A 25,247-nucleotide genomic window follows, 5' to 3' on the forward strand; every position below is an offset into this window, starting at 1 on the left:
GCTTAGCATGGAGAGATTTCTAGAAATTAAAAAAAAAAAAATAGTAACACTTTGAACTTCAAATATAAATTCATTTGAGTTAAAAGTCTATCTTCGAACATCTTAACAGACCAAGCCTGAACTTCTGAGTGATGACTTCTAGAATGGTGATTAACAATGTAATGTAGTCAGTTATTATTATAGACCACCTGCAGACTTTTATTGTCTACTTGGAACAAATTAAAATCCCATATGTCGGAGAAAAATGCATTAGAAGGAAGATTAGGACACTTTGTACTACAATAATTTAAGACACATTTGGCTGATGCCAACATAAACGAATTCCAAAATAAATATTGGCTTTCCCTTCTGGGTAATTACCACAACTATCAAAAAAAATTACAGCTTTGTGTGCCTTTGTTAGATGTCAACACTGGCAGTTTGACATTGCTAGGTCAGACAAAATGACCAACATGTTCACAAGCAACTAAATGAGATAAAGACTTTTTTTGGTCCATTCTTCTTCCCTTCCCTTCCCCAACTCATTTATCCAAGAATGTCTCCACTATGTTTTGAATGAGCCTAATCTTTTAGGGTTAGGGTTACATAATCTTATATAAAATGGGATATATGTTCCCATAAATTTTTTATGGATTTTTTTTTCCCTCTCAGTCTACCCTACCTGTTACTCATGTAGCCTCAGTATATGATGGCATTAACTTTGGGAAGAATTATTCAGAAACTATTTAGAATTCCAACAGTATTAGTATGGACTTTGATAAATGCCACTGATTCAAAACTATTTTCCATTGTCTTCTCCTTAAATGTTTTGCCATCTTGGTGGAGATTCACTTTTGGAGAGAATGTCCACATCGATGAGATTATAGTATCATTCATCATAGTTAACATAATAATAGTCAGGGACCACATAACAATTGTTTAATGTCAAATGAATGAATGTTAAGTGGAATAATATTTTGCAGAGTTTTTAAAGCCTCATATATACCTCAGAGGAACAACATAGGAGTAGCAGCAAGAGCATTGGAATGGGAATCAGTAAACTGGATTCTGATACCTGTTTTGTCACTAACTTGCTATGGGTCCTCAAGCAAATCATGTAACTTCTCTTGACAGAATGAGTGTTCTAATCTAAAAATTAAGGAATTTGAATCAAATGGTCTCTGAGGTCTTAGCCAACACTTAAAAACTTCAGTTCTGCCCAGATTCTCCCATTAGCTGTATGAAGTGTGTAGAGGAGATGGAGTCGATAGAATAAGCAGTCACCTGTTTCATCTAATTTAAGAGGTTCTTAGCAGTTTCCATTATATAGATGTTTCCTCAAATAGGTGTAAATGTTAATTTCTTTCAGCAGTTCTCTTGGTGATCCCTTAAAACTATTCTGAGGTAACATGATTATTTCACACTAAGATGTTAGTGCCTTCATGCTAGTGACTTTCCATTATTGATCATCTCCATTTTATCCTGGCTGTCTCTTATTTGTACATAATTGTTTTTATGTTCTCTTCATCTTTGGACTATAAACAACTTGGAAGCAGGAACTGTCTTTTGCCTCAGAAGTAAGCACAATACCTGGTACATGATAAATACTTAATGTTTTTTGACTGAATATTAGTGACTCACAAAATTTTTCATTAATAAGGACCTGATCAAACATAAGGGAACTAAAAAGAGGAAGGAACATTATAAAAGTCTAGGTTGGTGGGAAAGGGGAGCAAGCCAAAGGTACCAATTTTGTAATTTTGCTCAAGGCCGTCACTGATGGGAAAGTGTAATGATTCCCATTTTATAGAGCAGAATACTGATACACAAAGAAATGATTAATTCAAGTAAACATTCATGAATTTATTCTGCAAATGCATTCCTAGCATCTGTCTTTTAGCTTATGTCAGTGTTCTTTTCTCTCTACTAAGATGTCTCTTGGAAACTATTACTTGTTCTACATGAGAGAGGATGGATTATTTGCTAGGCCTTAAATAAAATGGATTTACATTAATTGCCAAATGTTTTGTTGTTGAGTACTTTCAGAGAGGTCTGCCTCTGGAACCCCATTTAGGATTTTCTAAGCAAAAACATTAGAGTGATTTATCATTTCCTTCTCTAGGTTATTTGACAGATGAGGAACTGAGGAAAACAGGGTTAACTGACTGTCCCAGGGTTTCAGAGCCATTAAGGGTCTAAGACCAGATTTGAACTCAGGTCTTCCTGACACCAAACCCAATACTCTTATCCATTGTACAACCTAGCTGCCCCAATTACCAAATAATCAAGAGGTAGGATTAACTTTTACTTAAGGTAGACTTTATAGTTAAGCTTTTGAGGCCTGTTGCCATTAATTTTGTGCTGACTTAAAGACTATTGTGTGAGTCAAATCAAGTATCAGTTAATAAACATTTATTAAGTATTTTCTATGTGCCAGATGAGGCCACATTTCTTTTTTTTATATATAGTTTTTTATTTACAAGTTATATGCATGGGTAATTTTACAGCATTGACAATTGCCAAACCTTTTGTTCCAATTTTTCCCTTCCTTCCCCTCACCCCCACCCCTAGATGGCAGGATGACCAATACATGTTCAATATGTTAAAGTATAAATTAACTACAATATAAGTATACATGTCCTAACATTTATTTTGCTGTTCAAAAAGAATTGAACTCTGAAATAGTGTACAATTAGCCTGTGAAGGAAATCAAAAATGCAGGCGGACAAAAATAGAGGGATTGGGAATGCTATGTAGTGGTGCTAACATCTCCCAGAATTCTTTTACTTGGGTGTAGCTGGTTCAATTCATTACTGCTCCATTGGAACTGATTTGGTTCATCTCATTGAGGCCACATTTCTTGCTAATTAACTGGAATACAGTAAATCTGTCAATTTTATTTTGCTTAAAAGGTATCCTTAATCCTTTAAAGTTATTTCTTTAAACATGATTTCTTTTTTTATAGAATGAATGAAGAACAAATAGCTACAGTCTGTTTATCAGTCCTGAGGGCCCTTTCTTACCTTCACAATCAAGGGGTTATTCACCGAGACATAAAGAGTGACTCCATCCTTCTGACAAGTGATGGCCGGGTAAGGGATAAAGATTTTTCTTACCTTAAGTAAAAGCACACAATTAAATATAATCATTAGCTGTGGACATCAACCTCAGTAGACAGCTTTTCCTGAGATACTTATTTTTCTGACTCTGAACTTCTTAACTTTCTGTACATGCTTTAAGAAGAGGGTCATTATGTGCTATGATCATAATATCTGAAAATGTCTTCCCATCCATCAGCTTAAGCTAAAGCCTAAAATTAAAGTGCATTTTCTTTTTTTGAATAGTGAGGGAAGAAATTCAGGGAGTGTAGAAACTTCATTTTCCCCTTCCTGCTTCAATCCTAACAAAAATTAGCCATCCTCCACTCTTAGGAATTAAAATATCTTTTGTGACTCTTTTCCAAACTTAAGTGAAAGCATAACCTAATTGTCTGTCTTGGCTCTCCAAGGGATTGAAACTCAGCTATTGCTGTTATTTCCATAGGGGTTATGTTATGTGCTTGGATAAGTAGTTATGGCAGCCACTTCATACATTCCCTCTGTATATCACCTGCTTTATAATTTAGAACATTATGACACAGAAGTGAAGGGAAAAAGAAGAGCTGAACCCTCAAAGGGAATTTAGATTGACAGAATAATGTAAAATGGAATTTGACCAAGGTGGTCTACTTAACCCCTCTTCTACCACTGAGGACCACGGTATTGATGATAAATGGAACAAAAACTTCTCTTAAAGGTTACTTCTTTTCTCCAAAGGTAGCATAGTCATCATTGTCTGAATATCTTGGCATTGCATCAGACTTCTTTCAGAAATGATTCAGAGAGTCAAGGGGAATCTAGAGAGCTGTATTTCATTGAGTGGCCTTGGAATGCCCTTCTAGCCAGGTCTTTCTTAGTCAGAAAGAAAAAAAGAAAGGGGAAAAAAGATTTATGTGCAATAAAAAAGTTTTTAGCATTTTCCCCACCACTTTTTAAAACCATTTTCTCATGTGCTCACAGCTGGGAGCTATGGGAAAATAGTTTTTTAAAAAAAGGTGTAACAAAGCAAGAAATTATTACTGCAGATAAGTTTTTTTTTCCTTTCTACTTATTTCGTGATCATCACTGGGGAAATAAAAACAAACATTTCATATTCTGTGTTCTCAACATACTCATATTTTATCAGAAATGTTAGTTATATATGGAATCTGAAGAATTACATTCAATGAGTCTTTTTACTAGGTGACAATGAGGACAAAAAGCAACAACCATATTAGAGTTTGAACAGCACTTTGTTTGCATAGCAGTTTTCATATGCTAACTCATATATACCTCCCAACAACCCTATGAGGTAGAAGCGATTTTCCATATTTTCAGTGGTCTTGAACCTTACTTCCATTTATACTCTGCAGTCCAGTGAAACTGGCCTCTTTGTGGTTCTTCACATAAAATACTCCATCTCCTCCTGACTTAGCATTTTCACTGGCTGTCCTCTCCACCTAGGATGCTCCCTTCTTTATCTGTACCTCCTGTCTTCCCTGACTTCCTCCACTAAAATCCTGACTTCTACAAGAGGCTTTCTTCACTCCCAGCCCACTGCTCTTTCTTAGGTAACTGGTTAGAACCATAAACATAAGTAAAGGCCATTCCTAAGTGGTCTTTCCTAACAAGCTGCCCCTTTTCATCTTAGTAGACATTCCCATTCATCCAAGTTTTCTTAAACTAAATGGGATTCTTGAATAAAAGATGCTCTCCTAAATGGAAAAGTTGTATAGCTGTATCATAACTAGAAAAAGGGACATCTAAGAGGCAATACAACTTTCTTTTAGGACCTACATACAATGCTTCATTATACTCATTACTTGGGTACTCATTATCTGTGTTGCAGATTTATTCAGGGATATGTTGTGTGTAATTATCCTTTTTTTAGAAAATTGTCTCTTTTATGTACTCAGATGAGCAATAGATATTGAAAAGCTCTTATGTTCCTACAATAGAAAAAATTATCTTGGCTTTCAAAATTTGTAGTGATTCCACTCATCTCCCTTCTGTTTGCCATGGAGAACATGATTAGGCTTCAGGCATCTTGAAGCCTAGAAAGAGAAATCTACATTAAAGAAATTACTCCTGATAGTAGGTGAGTTTTTGGCATACCCTTTGTTCAGATATTTTATAGATCCTGAAATTTACAATCAGAAAGAGAAAAGATAGAGATTATTTTTTCCCTTAAGGAACTGTTTCTCATCTTTCCAATCTATAGGTATTTTCTTTTTCTTTTCTTTTTTGTTTTACCATTATTATTACTTTATTTAATATTTTCCCCATTGCATTCAAAATAATTTTTTACATTTGTTTTCAAAACTTTTCAGTTCCATATTCTTCCCCTTATCCCTACTCCCAGTCACCATTAAGAAACCCCCATGTGAAGTTATGCAAAGCATTTTCATAAAAGATAATCTTGTCAAAAAAAATAGATTTCACATCCTAAAAAAGCCCATCAAGAAAAATAACATGAAAGAGAGACAAAGACAGAGACAGAGAGAGAATGCTTCATTCTGTGTTCATACACAATCTTCTCTGGGTATGGATAGAATTGTTCAGCATGAGTCCTTTAGAATAATCATGGATCATTCTATAACTGAGAATAGCAAAGTCATTTACAGCTGATCATCCAGGAACATTGCTATTACGTTATATAGAATATGTTTCACTTTGCTTGAGTTCATGAAGGACTTTCCAGGTTTGTTCTGAGAATATCCTGCTATTTCCAATAGAACAATAACATTCAATCATAATTACATGTGATAATTTATTCGGCCATTCTCTAATTTATGAGCAACCCCTCAATTTCCAGGTTTTGCCCTGAGAAGAGAGCTGCTATAAGTATTTTTATACATATAGGTCCTTTAAAAAAAAAATCTCTTTTGAGACTTTTGCCTAGTAGTGGTATTGTTAGTCAAAGGGCATGGAGCATGGTTTTTGATCATTTATCCATTGGGGCATGGCTCTAATTATTATTTTTTTTTTTAATAAATTTGATTCAAGTCCTGTGAAGTCCTGGTTAGCACCCTTGGATGCCTTAGAATCAGCCAGAGTCAGGATAAGCAAAAGTCCTAGGTCTTTATTCTTGGTCTTTAGGGGGAGAAGTAAAGGGAATAGACACAAGTTCTCCAGGACCTCCCTTCTCCTTATCTACAGCCAAAGCGATTATGGATTGTCTTACTCCACACCCTAATTCCTCCTACAATTATCTGTATACACCAAAAGATTGAGCCAGCACAGAATAGTGGGAAGGGCCATTTTCCAAGCATTGTTCAATCGGTAATTAGTCTTAAGTGCTACGTTGTCTGATTCCAGTGCACCAACTCAGTTTCAGCCCTTTACAAGGTCCCTCGGTGCTTGAGAAATGAGACATTATTCAGAGAAACTTAACTTCAAAATTCCTCCTATAATACTATTGCTAATTGTATTTCTTTCCTCCCCCATTTGTTCTATTCTCTCTCCTTTCACTCTATCCCTCCTAAAAAGTATTTTGCAGCTTACCACTCCTTCCCTTAATATGTCCTCTCCTTAATAACCCTTCCCCCTTCCCATATCCCATTCCCCTTTTACTTCCTTGCAGGGTAGGATAAATTTATACATTTATATTGAGTGTGTATGTTATTTCCTCTGAGCCAGTTCTGGTGACAGTAAGGTTCACTCACCCTCTCTTCCCCTTCACTACTTTATCTTGCCTCTTTTTTTATGCCAGATAATTTATATGATTCTACTTCTTCCTTTCCTTTTCTCACTCTATTCTCTTACTCCTTGATTTAATTTTTTTAGATATTATCCCTTCATAGTCAACTCACACCTGTGTTTTCCATCTATATAATACTCCTTCCAACTGCCATAATAATGAGAAAGTTCTAATTAGTCACAAATATCATCTTGCCATGTAGGAATGTAAATATATAAACTTCATGAAATCCCTTATGATATTTCTTTCCTGATTATCTCCTTATTCCTCTTCTGAGTCCTATATTTGAAAATCAAAATTTCCATTTACTAGGGTCTTGTTATCACTAATTCTTGAAAATCCTCTCTTTCATTGAATTTCCATCTTTTTCCCTTAAGGATTATATTCACTTTTTCTGGGTAAGAGATTTTTGGTTGTAATCCTAGCTCCATTGCTCTTCAGAATATCATATTCCAATCCCTTTGGGCCTTTAAAGTAAAAGCTGAAAAATGTTGTGTTACCCTAACTATGGCTCCGTTATATCTGAATTGTTTCTTTTTGGATGCTTGCAATATTTTCTCCTTGACTTGAGAATTCCAAAATGTGGCTATAATATGCTTGGAAGTTTTCAATTTCTATTTTATCCTCTGGTTCTAGAATATCAGGATAATTTTCTTTGATAATTTCTTGAAAGATGATGTCCCAGCTCTCTGTTTTTTATTGTGACATTTAGGTAGATCAATAATTTAAAAATAATCTCTCCTGGATCTATTTTTCAGGTCAGTTGTTTTTTCCAATGAGAAATTTCACATTTTTCTTCTATTTTTTCCAGCTTTTTCATTTTACTTTATTTGTATCTTGATTTCTCATAAAGTCATTAGCTTCCATTTGATAAATTCTAAATTTTTAAGGAATTATTTTCCTATATGAACTTTTGTACCTCCCTTCCCATTTGGCTAATTTTGCTTTTTAAGGCATTCTTCTTATTTGTTTTTTGTACACCCCAGTAGGGCAGAAAAGGTAGACCTTTTCTACTGACCTTCCAAGTTGTCTTTGGCTGGAATATGTTTTATTCCATTTTTGGGGATGTTCTGATACTTTAAAATTTTAAAGCCATTATTTAAAGGAATTTGGAGAGGTTTGGGAGAGAAGTTGGGAAAGTTCCTGCCTTTCCTTTGCCATCTTGGCTCCTACAGGCATATTCTTTAGAATTAAGTTTTAACCAATCCACACTTGTTAGTTATTGCAGTGTGCTTGCTGATCACTCTAATAAGTGATAGACTGAGATTAAAAGATTCAGCTAAAACACTGCTCTTATCCTCTTAAATCTCAAAATCTATGAAGTGAAAAAATATATACATACATATATATAAATAGATAACAGTAACATAAAACTTATAGAATTATAAAGAGATGTTTAAAACAAAATACTGGGCAAAGTCAGACAAGGAAGAATGGATTTAACCAACAAGGGATCAAGAAATCAGTCAATTTGAAAGTACTTAATTGTCTACTATGTGCCAGACACTGTGCAAAACTGAGAATACAAAACCAAAAATAATAAGGCCCCTACCTTTATGGAGATTATAATCTTGTGAGGAAGGAAGACTTCATGGAAAATTGGTATGTAGGGTAAAGCTCTAAAGAATGAATCACTTCTCAGCCTTTTCGCTAAGATCAAGAATAGAATGAGAATTAGTAGGGAGGCTATTCTGCTCATTTCCCCCTATAAACTGCATGCTCCTTTGACATCAGGAGCTGTTTTTTTCTTTCTTTGTATCCCCAACAGTACCTGGCACATATTAGGAACTTAGTAAATAGTTATTAACTGATGACATTATTAGATGATGAGTATTTAATTGTCTTCAGAGCATTAAAGCTCTTTTTAGAGCAAGATTATTGAATCTTTTTTTTATTTTCCCATCATATACATAATTGTAGGGTTAAGAACATAATTTGAAAAGAAAATCATTATATATGTATGTGTATGTACATTTTTTACCCTTAGATTCTCTTTATTCACTATTCTGTTTTTCTATTGAAGATGTCATTTTAAAAGAAAATCAGATATATATTGAACATTTTTCACTGTGCTAGGCATAGTAAAGCTGATGAAAATATCATCTAAATATTGAAACAAAATGACAAATCATTTAATTTTTGATTGTGTATCTTGATTCATTAATGTCTATATGGAATGGCAGATAGAATGGCCAATTGGGGTCACATTGTTGCATCTATTCTTTTTCCAGATAAAGTTATCTGATTTTGGTTTCTGTGCCCAAGTTTCCAAAGAAGTCCCAAAGAGGAAATCACTGGTTGGCACTCCTTACTGGATGGCACCAGAAGTCATATCTAGACTACCTTACGGAACAGAGGTAAGGGGGAAAAAGTGTATACTTTCTGTAACCATGAAATACATGAAAGCATTTGTGCATTTTATAAGACCAGGAAGACTGAGAGAGTTCAATAAATGTATACGTATACACATATATACTATACATATATAAACATGTATGCTATGTGTAGGTTTATATGTATATATGTTTGTGTATTCTACATGCAAATATACATGCCTGTTTGTATACATATATTGATATCTTCCTTCAGAGTCACAGAAGGAAACTTTTTTCACTGGTTTCATTACTCTACATTCATATCTCACTTTTTTTCTTCCAGTTAAAAAAGTGGCATCCCTACCCAGTTATATCATTTACTTTATTTAGAAAGGTAACATAGCATAAATAAGAGAGCACTAGAATTGTAGAAAAGGGGAACTGGGTTCAAATTCTTTTCAAACATTTATTAATTGTATAACGCTGGATAATTCACTTAATCTTTCATCTTCAGTTTCCAAAATGGAGGCGGAGGACGTGTGAGGAGAGACAGCATCATCCTCTAAAGTACCTAACATGTTTAAATCTATGATCCTACAATCATAATTGAGCCTGAATTATGTTTTAGCTATTTTCTAAAATTCCAATCTACTCTCAAAAAAATAACAATTTTTCTATCACAGTTACCAAGTTTTGTTTGTAAAGGTGTCCAGATTCTCAAGGAGTCTACTCTGAATGAGTTATCTCTCATTGTAATTTATAAGATAGATTATATTTGTGAGTGGGAGGGAGAGGGGAATCAACCTCATTGCTGTAGACTAAATGTAAAGATGCGCTAAGAATAACTGACCTGAGCAAACTGACTGAATAAACCCTAAAGATAGTGAACATTCCAGCTTGTATAACCTTGGATGATTTACTCAATTCAGCTTTTTAATCTTGGCTCTGAGATTTAACTTGTAAATGTAGGCAATGGGATAGGTTATGATGGTAATATATGAGAAGATAAGATGTGACAGTAACTGGAAAATGATAATGTGGTTATTTCATTCCTATTGTTCAAACTTTCATTTCTTTAACCAGAAATAATTGTGTGTTATCTGCTTATTCTTCTCTCTGTTGCCTGAAACTGGATTTAGCCACTTTTAGGGTTTTTCTAGTTTTAAAGACAATATAGAGCCAAAATGTTCCTCAAAGAGAAAGTTTTGCCAAAACATCTGAACTTCTGGGTTTTTCCTAAACTTCCTTTTTTTTTAATTATTAAAGAGTTGTATTGAAAACTTAATTTTAACATTAATGCGACCAAATATAATTTGGCAAAGGGCAAAATATTTTTCTTTGTATTTAATCGTATAGAGGACTTCCAATGAAGAAACTCTCTCTACTAATAAAGACTTGGAAATGTCATGCAGAGTTTTTTGGACACTGAGACATTAAGTGAATTGCCCAATCATATAACTAGCATATGTCTGAGATGGCACTTGATCCCAGGATTTCTTTATTCTGAAATTAATTCTCTGTCCACTATAATATACCCATGTTGTCTCTCCTATTACATTATGAACTATAATTTTCTCTATTTCTCAGCCTTTAGGTTGTTTTTCAGTTTTTTTTTTCCTCAGTTTCTGAGTACACATAATGTTGATGTAAAAATCCTCCAACAGATAATTCTTTTTAATTTTGTTTTTCAACAATATTTTTCAGGTTCTGTTCCTAACAATGTAATTATTAGGTTAAAAGCTACGATTACTTTTTTAATGGGAAATGTATGCTGACATATTGCTTTCTAAAATGATTCTGCAACTTGTAATTTCATGCATAATGATTGAGTATACCCAGTACTTCACAACCCTTCCAGTATTGAGTTTTAGTGATCTTAATGATTTTTGCTAAATTGGTGATTATGAGGTGACTCCTCAAAGTTACTTCTAATATACATTTCTTTGATAATAGACTAAGGTTTTCCAAAGAATAATTCACAATTTTGTATGTTTTTCTTTGAAAATTATGTTTTCATATCCTTTGGCCGTTATCTATGTAAGTCTAATGTTGAAAGCAAATTATTAAGTATCAAAAATGTATTCTTTAATGTGATATTATGCCATTTTGGAGAGCAATTTGGAACTATGCCCAAAGGTTATAAAACTGTATACCCTTTGACCCAGCAGTGTCCTTATTGACTCTGAAACCCAAGGAAATCATAAAGGAGAGTAAAGGACCCACATGTGCAAAAATGTTTGTAGCAGTTTTTTGTGGTTGCAAAGAATTGGAAAATGAGTAGAAGCCCATCAATTAGAGAATGGCTGAAAATAAGTTATGATATTTGAAGGTAATGGAATATTATTGTTCTATAAAAATGATGAGCAAGCTGATTTTAGAAAGACTTGGAAAGATCTTCATGAACTGATGCTGAGAGAAATAAACAGAACCAAGAATACATTATACACAATAACAGCAAGAATGGTCAATGATCAACTATGAAAGGCTTGGGTTCTTCTCAGTGGTTCAGTGATCCAAGGCAATCCCCAATAAACTTTGGATAGAAAATACCATCTGCATCCAAAAAAGAACTAGGGAGATTAAATGTAAATCAATACTTGCTATATTCACTTCTTTTTTCTCTATCTTTTTATCTCCAGTGTTTTTCCCTTTTGTTTTGATTTTTCTCTCCCAACATGATTCATAAATGTATATTTTAAAAGTTAATATATGTGTGTAACCAGAAAAATAATTAATAATTAAAAATGTGACACTATTTTACATTTTCTTTAGTCTATTAATAGTAATGGAAGTATAAGTAACTTATAATTTCATGTTTACATAAAGTATTTTAAATACAGTTTTAGAGAGATCTAAGTAGGTTGTTAAAGACAATCTTTTTTTACTTTTTGAAGATTTACTATGTGGATCATTCATCCACTTGCAGGTAGTAAAAAGATTCTAATGAACAAACTTTAGAATGATAATAAATACCACTGCATTTGTAAAACATTGATGAACTCTGCTTCCTTACCAGGCAACCAGAATATTCAATGAGAGGTTAGATTTTTCCTTTTGATAAACTGATAACTTAAATGAAACTTGTCTAGAGATTTATACTTTAAAAAAAAAAATCTCCCTTTTAGGTTATTATTGAATAAAATAGTTCATGAATTGTTTATGAATTACTTGGTTTTTTAGGTACAGTATGTATTGCACAATGACCATTTCCCCTTCAATATTAACCTATGAACTCCATAAAACAGGTGGATATCTGGTCACTTGGCATTATGGTTATAGAAATGATAGATGGAGAGCCTCCTTACTTCAATGAACCTCCACTTCAGGCAATGCGTAGGATTCGTGATAACTTACCTCCAAGAGTGAAGGACCTACACAAGGTGAGGATTTGTCTGTTTTATTAAAGTTCAGAAAGTTGATAATTAAGTGCAACTTTGGCATTCTGAGACAAATATTGCTTGTAAGCAGTTATCAACTACTCTACTTATTTTAACTTGTAATTGATCTGTTACTTAGTATAAAATCCTAGCATCTTAGGAGGTTCAGAGATCTTATAGTTTAATCTCTACCTGAAGTATGAATATTCTTTTAAATTCATTTTTTGTATGTCATTATTTTCACATATCCTTTTTTCCCTAAATTGACTGAATCAGAATAAATGATTTCTAGTGATGGAAAGCAATGCCCTTTTGCTTATATTTTTCCATCAGGGTTATTTCCTAAAATTAAATAAGTTAACTTTTTGATGACATACTTGAGAAACCAATTTACTGAACTCTGATAAGTCTCTGACTCAGAGTCATAGTGTAAGGGAAAGAACCACTATAGTATAAGGAAAAGAAATTCTAATGTTAGAAATAGAAGAAAGTCTTGGATTAAAATTTTGGATCTGGAAATTACTAGTGATGTGGTTTTGGTCCAGTGAATGATCCCTTTTCAATCTCAGTTTCATTATTCATAAAACAGAGAGAGTAATAATTTGATTACCTACTTCACCAGGTAGTTGTCTGAATCCCATTAGATAATAATGTAGGCAATGGATTTTTTTTAGCCAAGAAGGACTTTGTTAAAATCAGTTGTGGGGATGATGATTTATATTATCTTATTTATGATGTCTATGACATTACAGATTTCCTCAGTGCTTCGGGGGTTCCTGGATTTGATGCTGGTGAGGGAGCCCTCCCAGAGAGCAACAGCCCAAGAACTCCTCAGACATCCATTCTTGAAATTGGCAGGCCCACCTTCTTGCATTGTACCGCTCATGAGACAATACAGACACCGCTGAATGGAGGGGCCCGTGGTAGAGATCTGAAGGAGGACTTCTCACAAGTGATTTGGGAGAGAGGATGGGAGCCATGGGGAAGGACAAACCACCTGTCCTTTCCAAACCAATACTTTAAGAAATGATCCTAGGGATTCAATCCAAGGAGATACTCCCTGGAGGTCAGAAGCTCAATAGGAGCCTTCTTTTGTCACTACTACTAAAACAGGCATCCATCTACTGACATCTGTTGTGATCCTTTGGAGCACAGTGTTTGTATTCATCCTTATTTTTTTGAGCCCTTCAGCTAGCAAACCTGAAAGACTCTGTACAGGCATTTTTTGGAAAAGGTAATAATACATAGCACATGTAGGCTAACCCACAGGAGTTTGCTCCAAGAGGAAAACTACCCTCTATTTCTATTTTGGAACAATACTTTTCTGGCAAAAGAAAAAAAAAAAGCACTTTTTTTCCTGAATTGTAGCAGTGTAATGTATTTTGCAATGAATTTGTAATTTTCTGTACTATACTTTTGATAATTTATAGTTCTTGATGTCAAGTAGCCATTGTATTAGTTGAAGTAATATGTGTAACTTAGCAGGAGTTTGAACAAAGTCTTTCCTACGTTTTTTATCCCTTTCAGAGAACAGAGAGTTCTTTAGAATCCTGGAAGAATACCTATCACCTTCAGCTTTAGTAGACTACCCTTCTTAATTTAAAAAAATATTTTATGTGGTAGAGAAAGGTGGGTGGGTGGGGGTGGAGATAATAGCACACATTTTATGTTTTTTCACCGGAAAAAAGATTGAGACCTGTTTTCCCAGTAAAACCTACTTCTTCGGAGCTAGTCTTACATTTGGGGACATGTTCATTCTTCCAGAATATGAGGAGTGAACCCCTTAGTGCACTGAAGCAGGAATTTGCTAAGTGATCCCCTAGTATTCTGAAAAATGGCTTTCCCAAATGACCAGCTTAACTACTAAAGAGGTGTTTCTATACTAGGGAAAATCAGGCTCATTTATAAAAACTGAGCTACTACAAATAAGCTAATGAGATTATTTCAGTTTCAGAAAGGAAAAGGAGAAATAATAAAGGTAGAAACTCTACAATTCCATTAATTTATCACTTGCTTTATTTAAGACCTTTGCTTTCATTTACTCTACTTTGATTTGTTAAAGGAGAGATAAAAGGATTGATTGGTGTCTACTAGCAATAAGGCAGATCCCTCATTTCAAGTCTCTGTTGACTTTGTCCCACAGTATTAATCTCTATTGTTTACATAGATGGAAGTCTGAATTGATTCTTCACATGATGGAAGTCTGAATTGACTTTCAAGGTCAATTTACCACAGGGGGTATTTTCCCAGTTATAATCCGACTTTTCCTGTTATCATGTTATAATGTGTTTCTGACATAGAAAAGTTGTGCTGCTGTCTAGACCTTCTTGAATGTTGATAATTGAATGACTACTACAATAAATTTTGTGTTGCCTGTTGGATACCTTGCATGTGAACTGTAGGCCTATGTAGGTATGCCTTTAAAACTTTGGAAGTGCTACATTATCATTATTAGTTCTTCTTCATTATATATCAGACAGAAGCCATTCTTTACCAAATAGAACAACCAGAAGCTTTCTTAATTACTTCAAGTACTATTACACATATGAATTTAGATTTGGAAAAACAAAAAACAACTATCTCTGGTTGCTCTAGGTATCATTAAGGATTTTTTGTAATTAATAAGTTTCTAATTGTTTGTTATATTTAAAGAAAAAATAATTAAGATGACCTGCTGCTCTTTGGATTTCCCTAAGGTATTTTTGTTTGTGTTTATTATTTGTTTTTGCAAGCAGAAGGAGATTCTCTGTGGTAAATAGGATTAAAAATTTCATAAAAATGAGCAAAAATGTGTTTATGTAAATATACACATATTTATATAATAAGTATGTGAGATTTTAAAATCCAAAGCATAAACACTAGAAAACTAAGGCCTGGAGTTTCAAGTGAAAAATTGTCTTAAATCAAACCAGGAATATATACATGTTTAAGAAAATCTTTTTAATAACCAGAATAACTGCTAATGACCTTTGCATAAGATAGTAAATTTTGGATTCAAAACATTTTCAACAGTGTAATGAAAAATTTTCTGTAATTTTCTTATCACTAGATATTTTTTTAAAGTATTCATTGAGTTTACTGAAAGTTATTGTAGCTTAAGAGGTTTTGTGAGCACCAACTATTGGCAGAAAACTGCATTTGCAAATAAAAATAAATGTTTGCATTTTCCCCATTATGGTTTTGGAGCCTGTACTATTTTCCTAAAATGAAAGCTCTTTGAACAAGGAGAACATATCCATTCATGATCTTAGAGAAGGAAAATGAACATTAATAGTAATGGGTAACTCATGAAAGAGTACATATTACCACTTGTGATCACTAGCTACCATGTCAGCAAGAAAAGGGAATATGTAATATTTTGGTTTAAAATAGAGATCTATACAGTCTCTATCTTACTCAACTACTGTGGAATCATTAGAAAGGAGAATTTTTCAGGGGAACACATTAGAAAAATCATCACAGAAAAAGTAAATTAGGTTGTTTGTGTTGTTACATATCTACATCTGTCATGTTTCTTTTGTGAAAAGAATTCTATAAACCTAATCAATTACAAGAGGTAAGCCTAGCTAGAAACTATGGGAAACAGAGGATAGCTTTTCTTTTGTTTGATTTTTAAATTAAATATATAGTTTATGTGTATTAAAATATGAGATTTAAGAAGACTTAGTTTTGAATGTTGCCTCAAATATATACTGTGTGATCGGGAACAAGAAAATTAACCCTTTCTGAGGCTGGTAAAATGTGGGAGGTGGACTAGAGACCTTAAAGATCACTCCTTGCTCAAAATCTGTTATCCTATGATTCAAAGACAAATGATTTATTATTTGGAAAGATTACCAAAACATAATCATTGGTTCAAAACAGTAAAGACTGGTCCAAAGACAGAGATATAACCCCTCTTACCTGTAAAAGTTCACTTATTTAAACTGATACATGGATGCTTCCTAGGCAAAAGTTACAAAATCATCATCTAAAGTTATATCCTGAGTAATGCTGTGCTATGTTTAAGTTTTATGTGGTAAAAATTGAATTCCTAAGAATCAGTTCACATCCTATGAATGAGATCTAAAAGTATGAGGTTTAGAATCATCTGGCCCACTCCCTTTCCTTCTGACATTATGGTGTAGCCTCTTGCAGGGGAGACCTGGTTTGAAATTCCAATCTTTATATTTACTAACTCTGTCACCTAATCTTTCTGACCTCCAATTTCCTTATCTTCAATATGAACATCAAAATGTCCATAATGAAAGGCAACTTGGTGTAGGAGTTAGAATCCAGGGCTTTGGGTCAGGAAAACTTAAATTCAAATCTAAATCTCATATACTTACTAACTGTTGGACAATCACTTAAACTTCTCTGCCTCAGTTTTTTAATAGATAAAATAGGGATAATAATAGCATCTACATCATTAGTTTGGTAAGCATTTATTAACTCTCTATTGTGCGCCAGGCACTATATCAAATTCTGGTGATACAAAGAAAAACAAAAAGCATTTCTCTGATCTCAAGAACATACTTGTAATGAAGACCAAATTAGATAATATGCATAAGACATTTTGCAAACCTTAAAATAATATATAAATCTTAGGTGGTATTAATCATTATTGTTGTCATTATTATTGTCTACCTCACAGATTTTTTTTTCTAAAAAATCAAATAAGAATGTACAAGCTTCAGTGATATAGACATTATTGATATTATTATGGTATCATCTTTATTTTGCAGGCACGAAAATTTAATTTCAAGGAAATAACTCACCCAAAGTCACAGAGCTAGAAAATGATCAGAACTTATTCCTCTTTCCACTAAGCTATGCCAGAAATACCTGTGAGCATTACTCTGATGAATTGAACTCCCAAGTTAACTCAAGTAAATGTTCCAATCTAGTTTAGATAAACAATTAGCTCAGCCTCATCTAACTGATCCATTTGAGTACCCAAAGGACTTACTAGAATGTTTCCTTCACAAAAGGAGTTTGGTGCAATGTACTTATTTGAATGGGCCCTGTAGACACTGCCTGATAATTGTGTGTGGATAAGTAGAAAATATTTTGAGAATTCTGAATTTCTCTTCAAACTAGAATGACCTTAGCTCAGTGTCTTATATCCAGCAGGTGTTAAATATAGTAAATTTAATTCCATATTATTAATTCTCAAATGGGTCAAAGGCCCTAGAATAATTGTCCATTAACAAATAAGTTAACTTAATTCCAATGACAGGTAAGCTGAATTCTCCAATATAACAATGTGTTAGGAGTATATTCTCCATAAAATGTGGATTAGATGAACCTAGTACTCCATAGATAAATATTCCCACTGGCCCATATCCTTTCCTTTACTCAAGGGCTAAAAGGAGTGTATCTCCTGAATTTTACCAGTATATATACATGCCTAGGACTGATGGAAAGTGATGGGAGCAAGAAATAGGCCAAGAATGTTCAATAACCTAAGAGAAATATCAATTATTGTTGGCTTGGGATGTTCATTTATTTTGATCACAATCACAACATAATTGTAATGCAATCAGTTTTACTTCAGGGAGTTGAAATGATCATAAACCACTTAGATTTGGGGAGTTCTGTTAAAATTAGGGAGGCTGGAATTTCTAAACCAAGTAAGAAGGGATAGCCAAAACTTTATAATAGTAGGTACAAATCATTGATCTAAGTAATACATAACACAAGTAGGAAAATCTAAAAGTGAATGAGAGAATGTGATTTTGCCAATAGAGTGCATTATTTCTGGGCCAGTGAATCTTTCCTCCCCCAAAAAAGAAAAAGTTGAAATAAAAAACAGAAGCCCTATTGAATGCCAGAAAGTGTGTGTACTACATATAATGTCATATCATTTCAATAAAATGTTAGGTCTATGAGGGCTTTTTCTCTTTATTATCCCTAGCAGGAGGAATACTGGTGTCTTGCATATAAAAACCACTTAACAAACGTTGTTTAATTGAAAAAAAAAAAAACCTTAAGAAAAAGTCAAAAATGATAGATTGGGGCAGGGAGTGGGGAGGGGGAAGGCCTAAATGGTTTTCCTCATGTGGTGGACAAGTAGTGGTTAATGCAAAGGAGTGAAAAGTGACAAAAGCTTACATAGGGATTATCATTTGACTGATATCTCAAATAGTTGCTGTTCTCAACCTCTCCCAAAAACCCACCTTGAGAGAAGAAAGTACTGCTTAAGCCATGGTAACTAGGACAAGAAACTAGGAAAGCTGGAATTCCATAGGGGTTCAATTTTTCCTAATGAGGCTGGATCTTCCCAACAGACCATTTGACTGATGCAAATCACTCTAACAATGTGCTTCTTGTTTGCAAAGAAATAATGCTAAATTCTAGGGATAAAATGGCAAAAGAATAATGCCTTGAGTTACCCTCAAAGAGCTTACAAGTCAACCATTTACATTTATCAAGTCAACTTATATCAGTAGAAATTGTCTTAGTTGTGGCCCAGTATATTATAATTTTACCCAGTACTTTCATGGAAAATTGTGGGTTGTTTTTGTTTGTTCCAGGACAGCTATTGTGATGTAGAAGAAAATACTTGAACACTCATTGCTTTAGTTTTGGTTTATATATTGTCCTTTATATGTATTGTCTTTTTTTTTTTTTAATAGCAAAGCAGTATATAAATAAAGGAAAAGAATGTAATTTCTCCATAAGGATAATTTTATGTTTTTACGATTTATAGCACTTAGCTTCTGGACTTGATCACTGCTTAATAATGTGTTAGCTCTTATTTACTCCCTATTTCATTTCCCATAATTAAACTGCTCCAAAATTTTTACTTCTCAATATTTCAGCCATAACTCCAATTCCCATTTTCCAGATTAGATACATTCCTACTTCACTTTAAGCTCTGTCTTCCTTAGTCCTCAGCATTTGTTGGTTATCACACATTTTCTCTACTCGCAGAAGTATCTCTAGGTCCTCTAGATCCAGTATAACAGGCTACTTACGAGATACCTCCACTTGTCTATCAATGGACACATCAAACAACATGTAAGAAACCTAGCCAATTCATACCAGTCTCCCATGTTCCAAACCTTATTTTTTGACTCTTTCCTCTCATTTGCCTCTCATATCTAAGCACTAAGTCCCTTAGATTTCACCTCCAAAACATCTCACATTTGTCCTTTCTTCTCTTCTCTTCTCCTTGCCAGCATCTCACAAAAGACCTTTATTATCACCATCATAGATACTGCAAATAGCCTCCTACCAGTTTTCCTATCTCCACTATCTTCCTACTTCAAGCCCACTGTCAAACCAATCTCATCTATTAATCTGATCATCACTCCTCTGCTCAAATATGTTCAGTGATTACCTATTTCCTACTACTTTAAATTCAGTCTCCTTTGTCTGGCATTCAAGGCCCTTCATAAAATGAGGTCCCCTTATCTTTCTAATCTTATGATCCTTCCTTCCACCTGCTTTATTAACAACCAATCTAGACTGCTCTTTGTTTCTGAAAAATCCTTCTCACTTAAATTTCCTTGGTATTTTGTAATACTAATTATTTTACTTTACTTATTTACTTTTCAATCTCCATGACCAAATATCTTTTTTTTGAAGCTTTCCCTCTTATTATCTCCTATTGGACCTCAAACACCTCTAATACAATTTTAATTTGTATCTCCATATTACAGTTTTTCATAATATACTGTGCATTATAGTTGCCCAAATGCCTTAACCTCCAAACTGGACTATAAACTCAGCACTCAACACAATGGTCTGTACAGGGTAGGTACTTAGTTGGGCTTGTTGAATTTGGAAAAGGGGGGGGGATTTTTGTTGCACCATAAAAAAAATTAGAATTCTGAGTGATATTTTTAAACTATAGGGACCACTTTGGAAGACATTATTCAGAATTTCACATATATCTAGGAGCCTCCCAGTTTTTTTTCTTTGGACCATTGTTAAGCTTATATTTTGTTCCCATTGTTCCATTCTTTTTCATTCATAGAATATCAGAATAGAAAGGAACGTCAGATGTCATATTGTCCAAGTCATCCTTGAATAAGAGTCTTCTAACTTTTTGGACAAGTACTTCTATACAGAACTATCTATATAGTCCTATATAGAACTAAGACCTCTACTTGAATTGTACTTGTAATTAAGGGAAATTTACGAACTCAAGAGGCAGCATATGCCAATTTTAAATATCTTTAATTATTGGAGAAAATATCCTTAAGTGCAACCAAAAATGCCTAAATACTTATATAACTTTTGCTTTTAATACTGACCTCTAGGACCAAGCAAAATAGTCCAATACTTTCCATGGGATAGTCCTTCATATTTAGCAACTATGTCTGCACTGTCTTCCCCCATCTAGCACAAATATTCCAATTTCCTTTAACTTTTCCTGATGTGGCTTCAACTCATAATTCTGACTAGATAACTAGATAGGTAGATAGATGATGGATGGATGGATTAGATAGATGACGGATGGATAGATAGATGGTGGATGGATAGATAGATGATGGTTGGATGGATTAGATAAGATGATGGATGGATGGATAGATGATGGATGGATGAATGGATAGATAGATGGATGATGGATGGATAGAGCGAGAGAGAAAGATGATGGACAGATAGATAGATAATTTGTTAAGTGTTTACTATGTGCCAGGCACTGAGCAAAGTGTTGGAGATACAAAATGAACAAAACAGTGTCTACCCTCAAGGACCTCATGTTCTAAGTTAAGAAAATATCACTTAGAGGGGGACTGGAAGGTAGCTTAAGAGAACTCTTGAGATCTGCTGCACGAGGTAGGTGGGTTTGCAAGCAGCTGCTGTGGGATCCCCAGCTCCTTTCCAGTGGGATAAGTAGTGCTATAACAGGCTTTCCTGGGTCTGCAAGAGTATGCAGATTTTTGAGCATGTATAGCTTTTTTGATGGGATTTTTTTAAATTAAATAAAACCCTTACATTTCTGCCTATTAGGAGCTACCGGATTTGGAGCAATATTTTATCCAAGAGAGATTTCATTTGGATCCCAGTCCTATCATCTATTATCATTGTCAGATTCATGTCATCTATAAATTTGATAAGTATACATTTCTATCATTATTGATATGAATGTAAACCAAGGACTACATCCTGTGTATTTTGACTGGAGATTTTTCTCCAGGTTGACATATAGATATTAATATTATTTTGGTCCAGTCCTTCCAACAGTACAGAATATATCCATTTTATCATAGATCCCATATCCTTCCATCTTATCTATCATGAGAGATGATCTTGCCCAAGGTCTTATACCTATGATATTGCCCTTTCTCTCCCATCAAGTAAATATTTTTGCCAGTCATCTTGGAAACTGGTTTCTATGACTTTTTGCCACTGATATCCCATCACCCATTAAAATAAATGCTTCATAAGAGTCTGTCTTTGTATTTAGCACTGTGTTAATAAATGTTTGATCATAATGAGCTGCATCCATGCCTTTGTACTCTCCTTCGCCTTCCATCAATTCCATGTCAGTCCCTTCTCCTAGCATGTTTTCCTTCCTTTAAGCTTCTTCAAAGATCCAGCTTCCCTCAAGACCCAGCCTAAGCACCTATATAAGGCTTATTTTGGTTCTTCTAGTTAAAACTCTCCCCAGGCCCACCCACCAGAATTATTTTGTATTTACTTTGTGTTTTATACTTTTGGGCTCATTGGATCCCCTTCCCCAGCAGGATATTTGTAGCTCATTTTTTTAAATCTTACTTTGAATATAGTAAGTGCTTCAGGAATTAAGGAATTAAGAAAAAGGAATTAAGGAATTCTTGATAAATATTTGTGAATAACTTCAAAAGAGTTGGAGGAAAGTAACAGGGAACTCCATGGGGTATTCCCTGAAAGGAAATGAGTTCTCACCTCCTGAGTCCCTTTTCTGCTGCAACTACTTACTAGTGGGAAACTTCTGCATAGGAATATGGTCAGAATTCAAAACAAATTTGTCTCCCAGACCTGGTTTATGTCATCTGGCAGGGGTTCTCCATACAATAAATGGAACAGGCAATAAGGATACTTTTGTGCCTGTAGGCACCAATGTTTAGGGACATAGTGAAGAATAAAAATGACTGTTAAAGAGGTAATTGAGCATCTGCAGTTTCTCTGTTGATTTTCTTTTTCCTTTCTGAGTTAGAGAATAGAACAACTGGATAGATGCTCCTGATTGTTTCTAGTCAGAGGAGCGATGGCAAAATGGCAAAGGAAATAAAACTAAATGGATGAAAAGAAAATTGTAGGCTTTCTTAGATTCCTTCCAACGTGAGAGTCTTAAGTCACAAGAATCTAAAGTAGGGAAAAATGCAAAGGGGAAGTCTAAGCAACTAAGTGATAGTCAGGAAGACCTGAGTTCAAATCCCAGGTCAGACAATGCCTATGTGGATTAAGCCCTGGACAAGTTATTTAAACTCCTCCTGCTTCACTTTTCTCATCTGTAAACAGTTGCCAGCTTTGAGACCCTGAACAAGTCACTTAATTTTCTCCTGCCTGAATTTCCTCAATGATAACCCTTCCTAAAGTTGTTTGTGAGGATCAAGTTAAATGACACGTGCAAAGTGTTTTTAGAAATTTAAAGTACCATATAAATGATTCTATACAGCATGGATGTAAGGAGAGTCAGGTGGATAAGAGGGTCCCTGCAGTAACGGGGACAGCACCAGTAAGGAAACAATTCTGGAAAAGAGCTTTGCATTCCTTTGAATGAGGCTTCTAGACAATCTCAGCTCCAAAAGGCAGAAGAATCATCAGGGTTTGGGGTCAAATTCTCATTTCTTCTAAAGTTGCCTGAGTCCTGAGAGCTTCCTTTGACTGAATGTGTCCAGAGACAGGAAGCTTGCTACTTTACTAAATAGTTCATTATTCTAATTATTAGAAAGTTCATCTTTTATGTTCTCCCTTTGATGCTCTAAGTCATCTATGAAGAAACATCCTGATCTTCAGTGAACTTATGGAAAATGGGGAATAGGATCAGACTTGGTGACTATCCCAAGGTTAGTTAATGTGTTTGCAAAAAAAAAAAAAGGTAAATCCAGCATTTGACATTTCAGATTTTGAATTCTGATGTGGTATCCACAGGAGTGAGTAAAAAGGCACCAGTCAGAAAAACAAGTTGAAATCACACTTTTGAAATAAACTAGCTGGATGATCCTGGGAAAGTTAAGCAATCTCACTGTTTTCTGGGCAAATCTCAAAGGCTAAATTGCAGAGATATCTAATAAGATTATAAAAGGAGCTTTTCACTGAGAACTTCCTACACTGCTAAAATCATGGTCTCTTCCAAAAAAGAACAGAAAAAAAAATTAAGGCAGTAAGTAAATGCAATTGAGACTAGAACCAGAACTTGGGTAGTTTAAATCCAAAATTTGCAGTGCTATTATGATTCATCCAATGATAGCTAGTGTTTTTCTTTGAGGCAGCTAAGTGGTGCAGTAGATCAAGCCTAGAGTCTAGAATATTTGACTTTAAATTTAGCAGCACTTAACTGGCTGTGTGATCCTGTACAAGACATTTAACCTCAGTTTCCTCATCTGTAAAATAGAAATAATAGGAAGCCACTTCACTTCTTTATGCCTTAATCCTCTGGAGAAGGAAAACCACTTCAGTTATCTTTGCCAAGAAAACTCCATAACAAGGTCACAAAGAGTCAGACATAACTGAATAACTACCACAATTCTTATATTTGTTCCCAGCATCGGCTACCCCTCACTTTACTTCTTCACTTTATCATCTTTTATTTAATTTGCATGTATTATTGTCATAAGTGTAATCTTTTTCATGAAAGAGAATAAATCCTTCTACTAAACACAAAAGTTAAGATGCCATTCCTAAGCCATTTCGGATGAATGAGAAACTACACTATTTCTGAAGATCCTGGAGAAAGTCCAATTCTGAATTCCCACATATGTCCCTTGGTGTCCCACTCATATAACTATCAGTTTATCAATATTTCCTTTATCAATAAAATCCTTCCTGATATTTAGCTGAAGATCCTCATGCTATAACTTTATGCTTTAGTTTATTATATAATCCATAAAGTCAAAATACAGAAGGCTAACTGGAGTAATAGTAGGCCTAAAGGTAATCAAGTTATGAATAAGAAATATTTTTTTGCAAAGTAAATGATAAATAATAAAATATACAATAAATATAGGCTTTAAAGATTTTATAAATCATGGAAGGGAAAGTACCCCATTTGAATAACTTTGAGAAATGAGCTCATGTAAGGACTAGACAATCCCATGTTCATATATTCCCCTTATAAGATTTCTTCCAGAAGTGTCAGATTAAAATATTGTAGAGGCTGTACTTATTTCAGTACTTCAGAATAATATGATTTGGTTGTCATGGACATGGCCTTCACTCTTTCTGATGGCAACACATCCCTGACTTAATAGTCTTCTGTAGTTTCTGTGGGTCACACTGAGCCCAACCTAAAGATGAACATTTCCAGCTTAACCAGACTCATCATCATATATGACAGATAGCTATTTTGTAAAATTTTGTAACATCTGACAAAAGTTTTTGTTATTTTGCAATTGTCTTTGAAAATCTAAAGTTTACAACACGTACAAATCATGGTCCTCCTTAGCTCTTAAATCCATGAGGGAATGGAAAAGAATCTTGCAATCAAAATCTGGAGACCTGCATTGTTATCATAGTTTTGCTTTGATACCATTGGGAAAATAAAAATACTTCTCTTATATATTATGCAGAAGTTAGTCAAAATGTCTTTAAGGATCCACCTAACTCTTAAATTCTTATTAAGTAAAATCTAGACCACGAGTTAGCCCTTTTTAAAAGGACT

General features: G+C 34.2%; 1 protein-coding gene across 5 annotated transcripts in view; it reads left to right on the forward strand.

Annotated features, from left to right (window-relative positions):
• The window catches only part of PAK5 (p21 (RAC1) activated kinase 5), a 430,189-nt gene extending 414,568 nt beyond the window's left edge, over positions 1-15,621 (forward strand). For all 5 annotated transcript variants that reach the window (XM_031951110.1, XM_031951109.1, XM_031951111.1 and 2 more), the window contains 4 exons: positions 2,945-3,071; positions 8,988-9,113; positions 12,317-12,451; positions 13,201-15,621. In XM_031951110.1, coding sequence (XP_031806970.1) covers positions 2,945-3,071; positions 8,988-9,113; positions 12,317-12,451; positions 13,201-13,356 — 544 coding nt within the window. In that variant the 3' untranslated portion in view covers positions 13,357-15,621. The remainder of the gene's footprint in view (positions 1-2,944; positions 3,072-8,987; positions 9,114-12,316; positions 12,452-13,200) is intronic.
• The last annotated feature ends 9,626 nt before the right edge of the window (positions 15,622-25,247 follow it).

Source organism: Sarcophilus harrisii, chromosome 2 (genome assembly GCF_902635505.1).
Source record: "Sarcophilus harrisii chromosome 2, mSarHar1.11, whole genome shotgun sequence".
Lineage (NCBI taxonomy): Eukaryota > Metazoa > Chordata > Mammalia > Dasyuromorphia > Dasyuridae > Sarcophilus > Sarcophilus harrisii.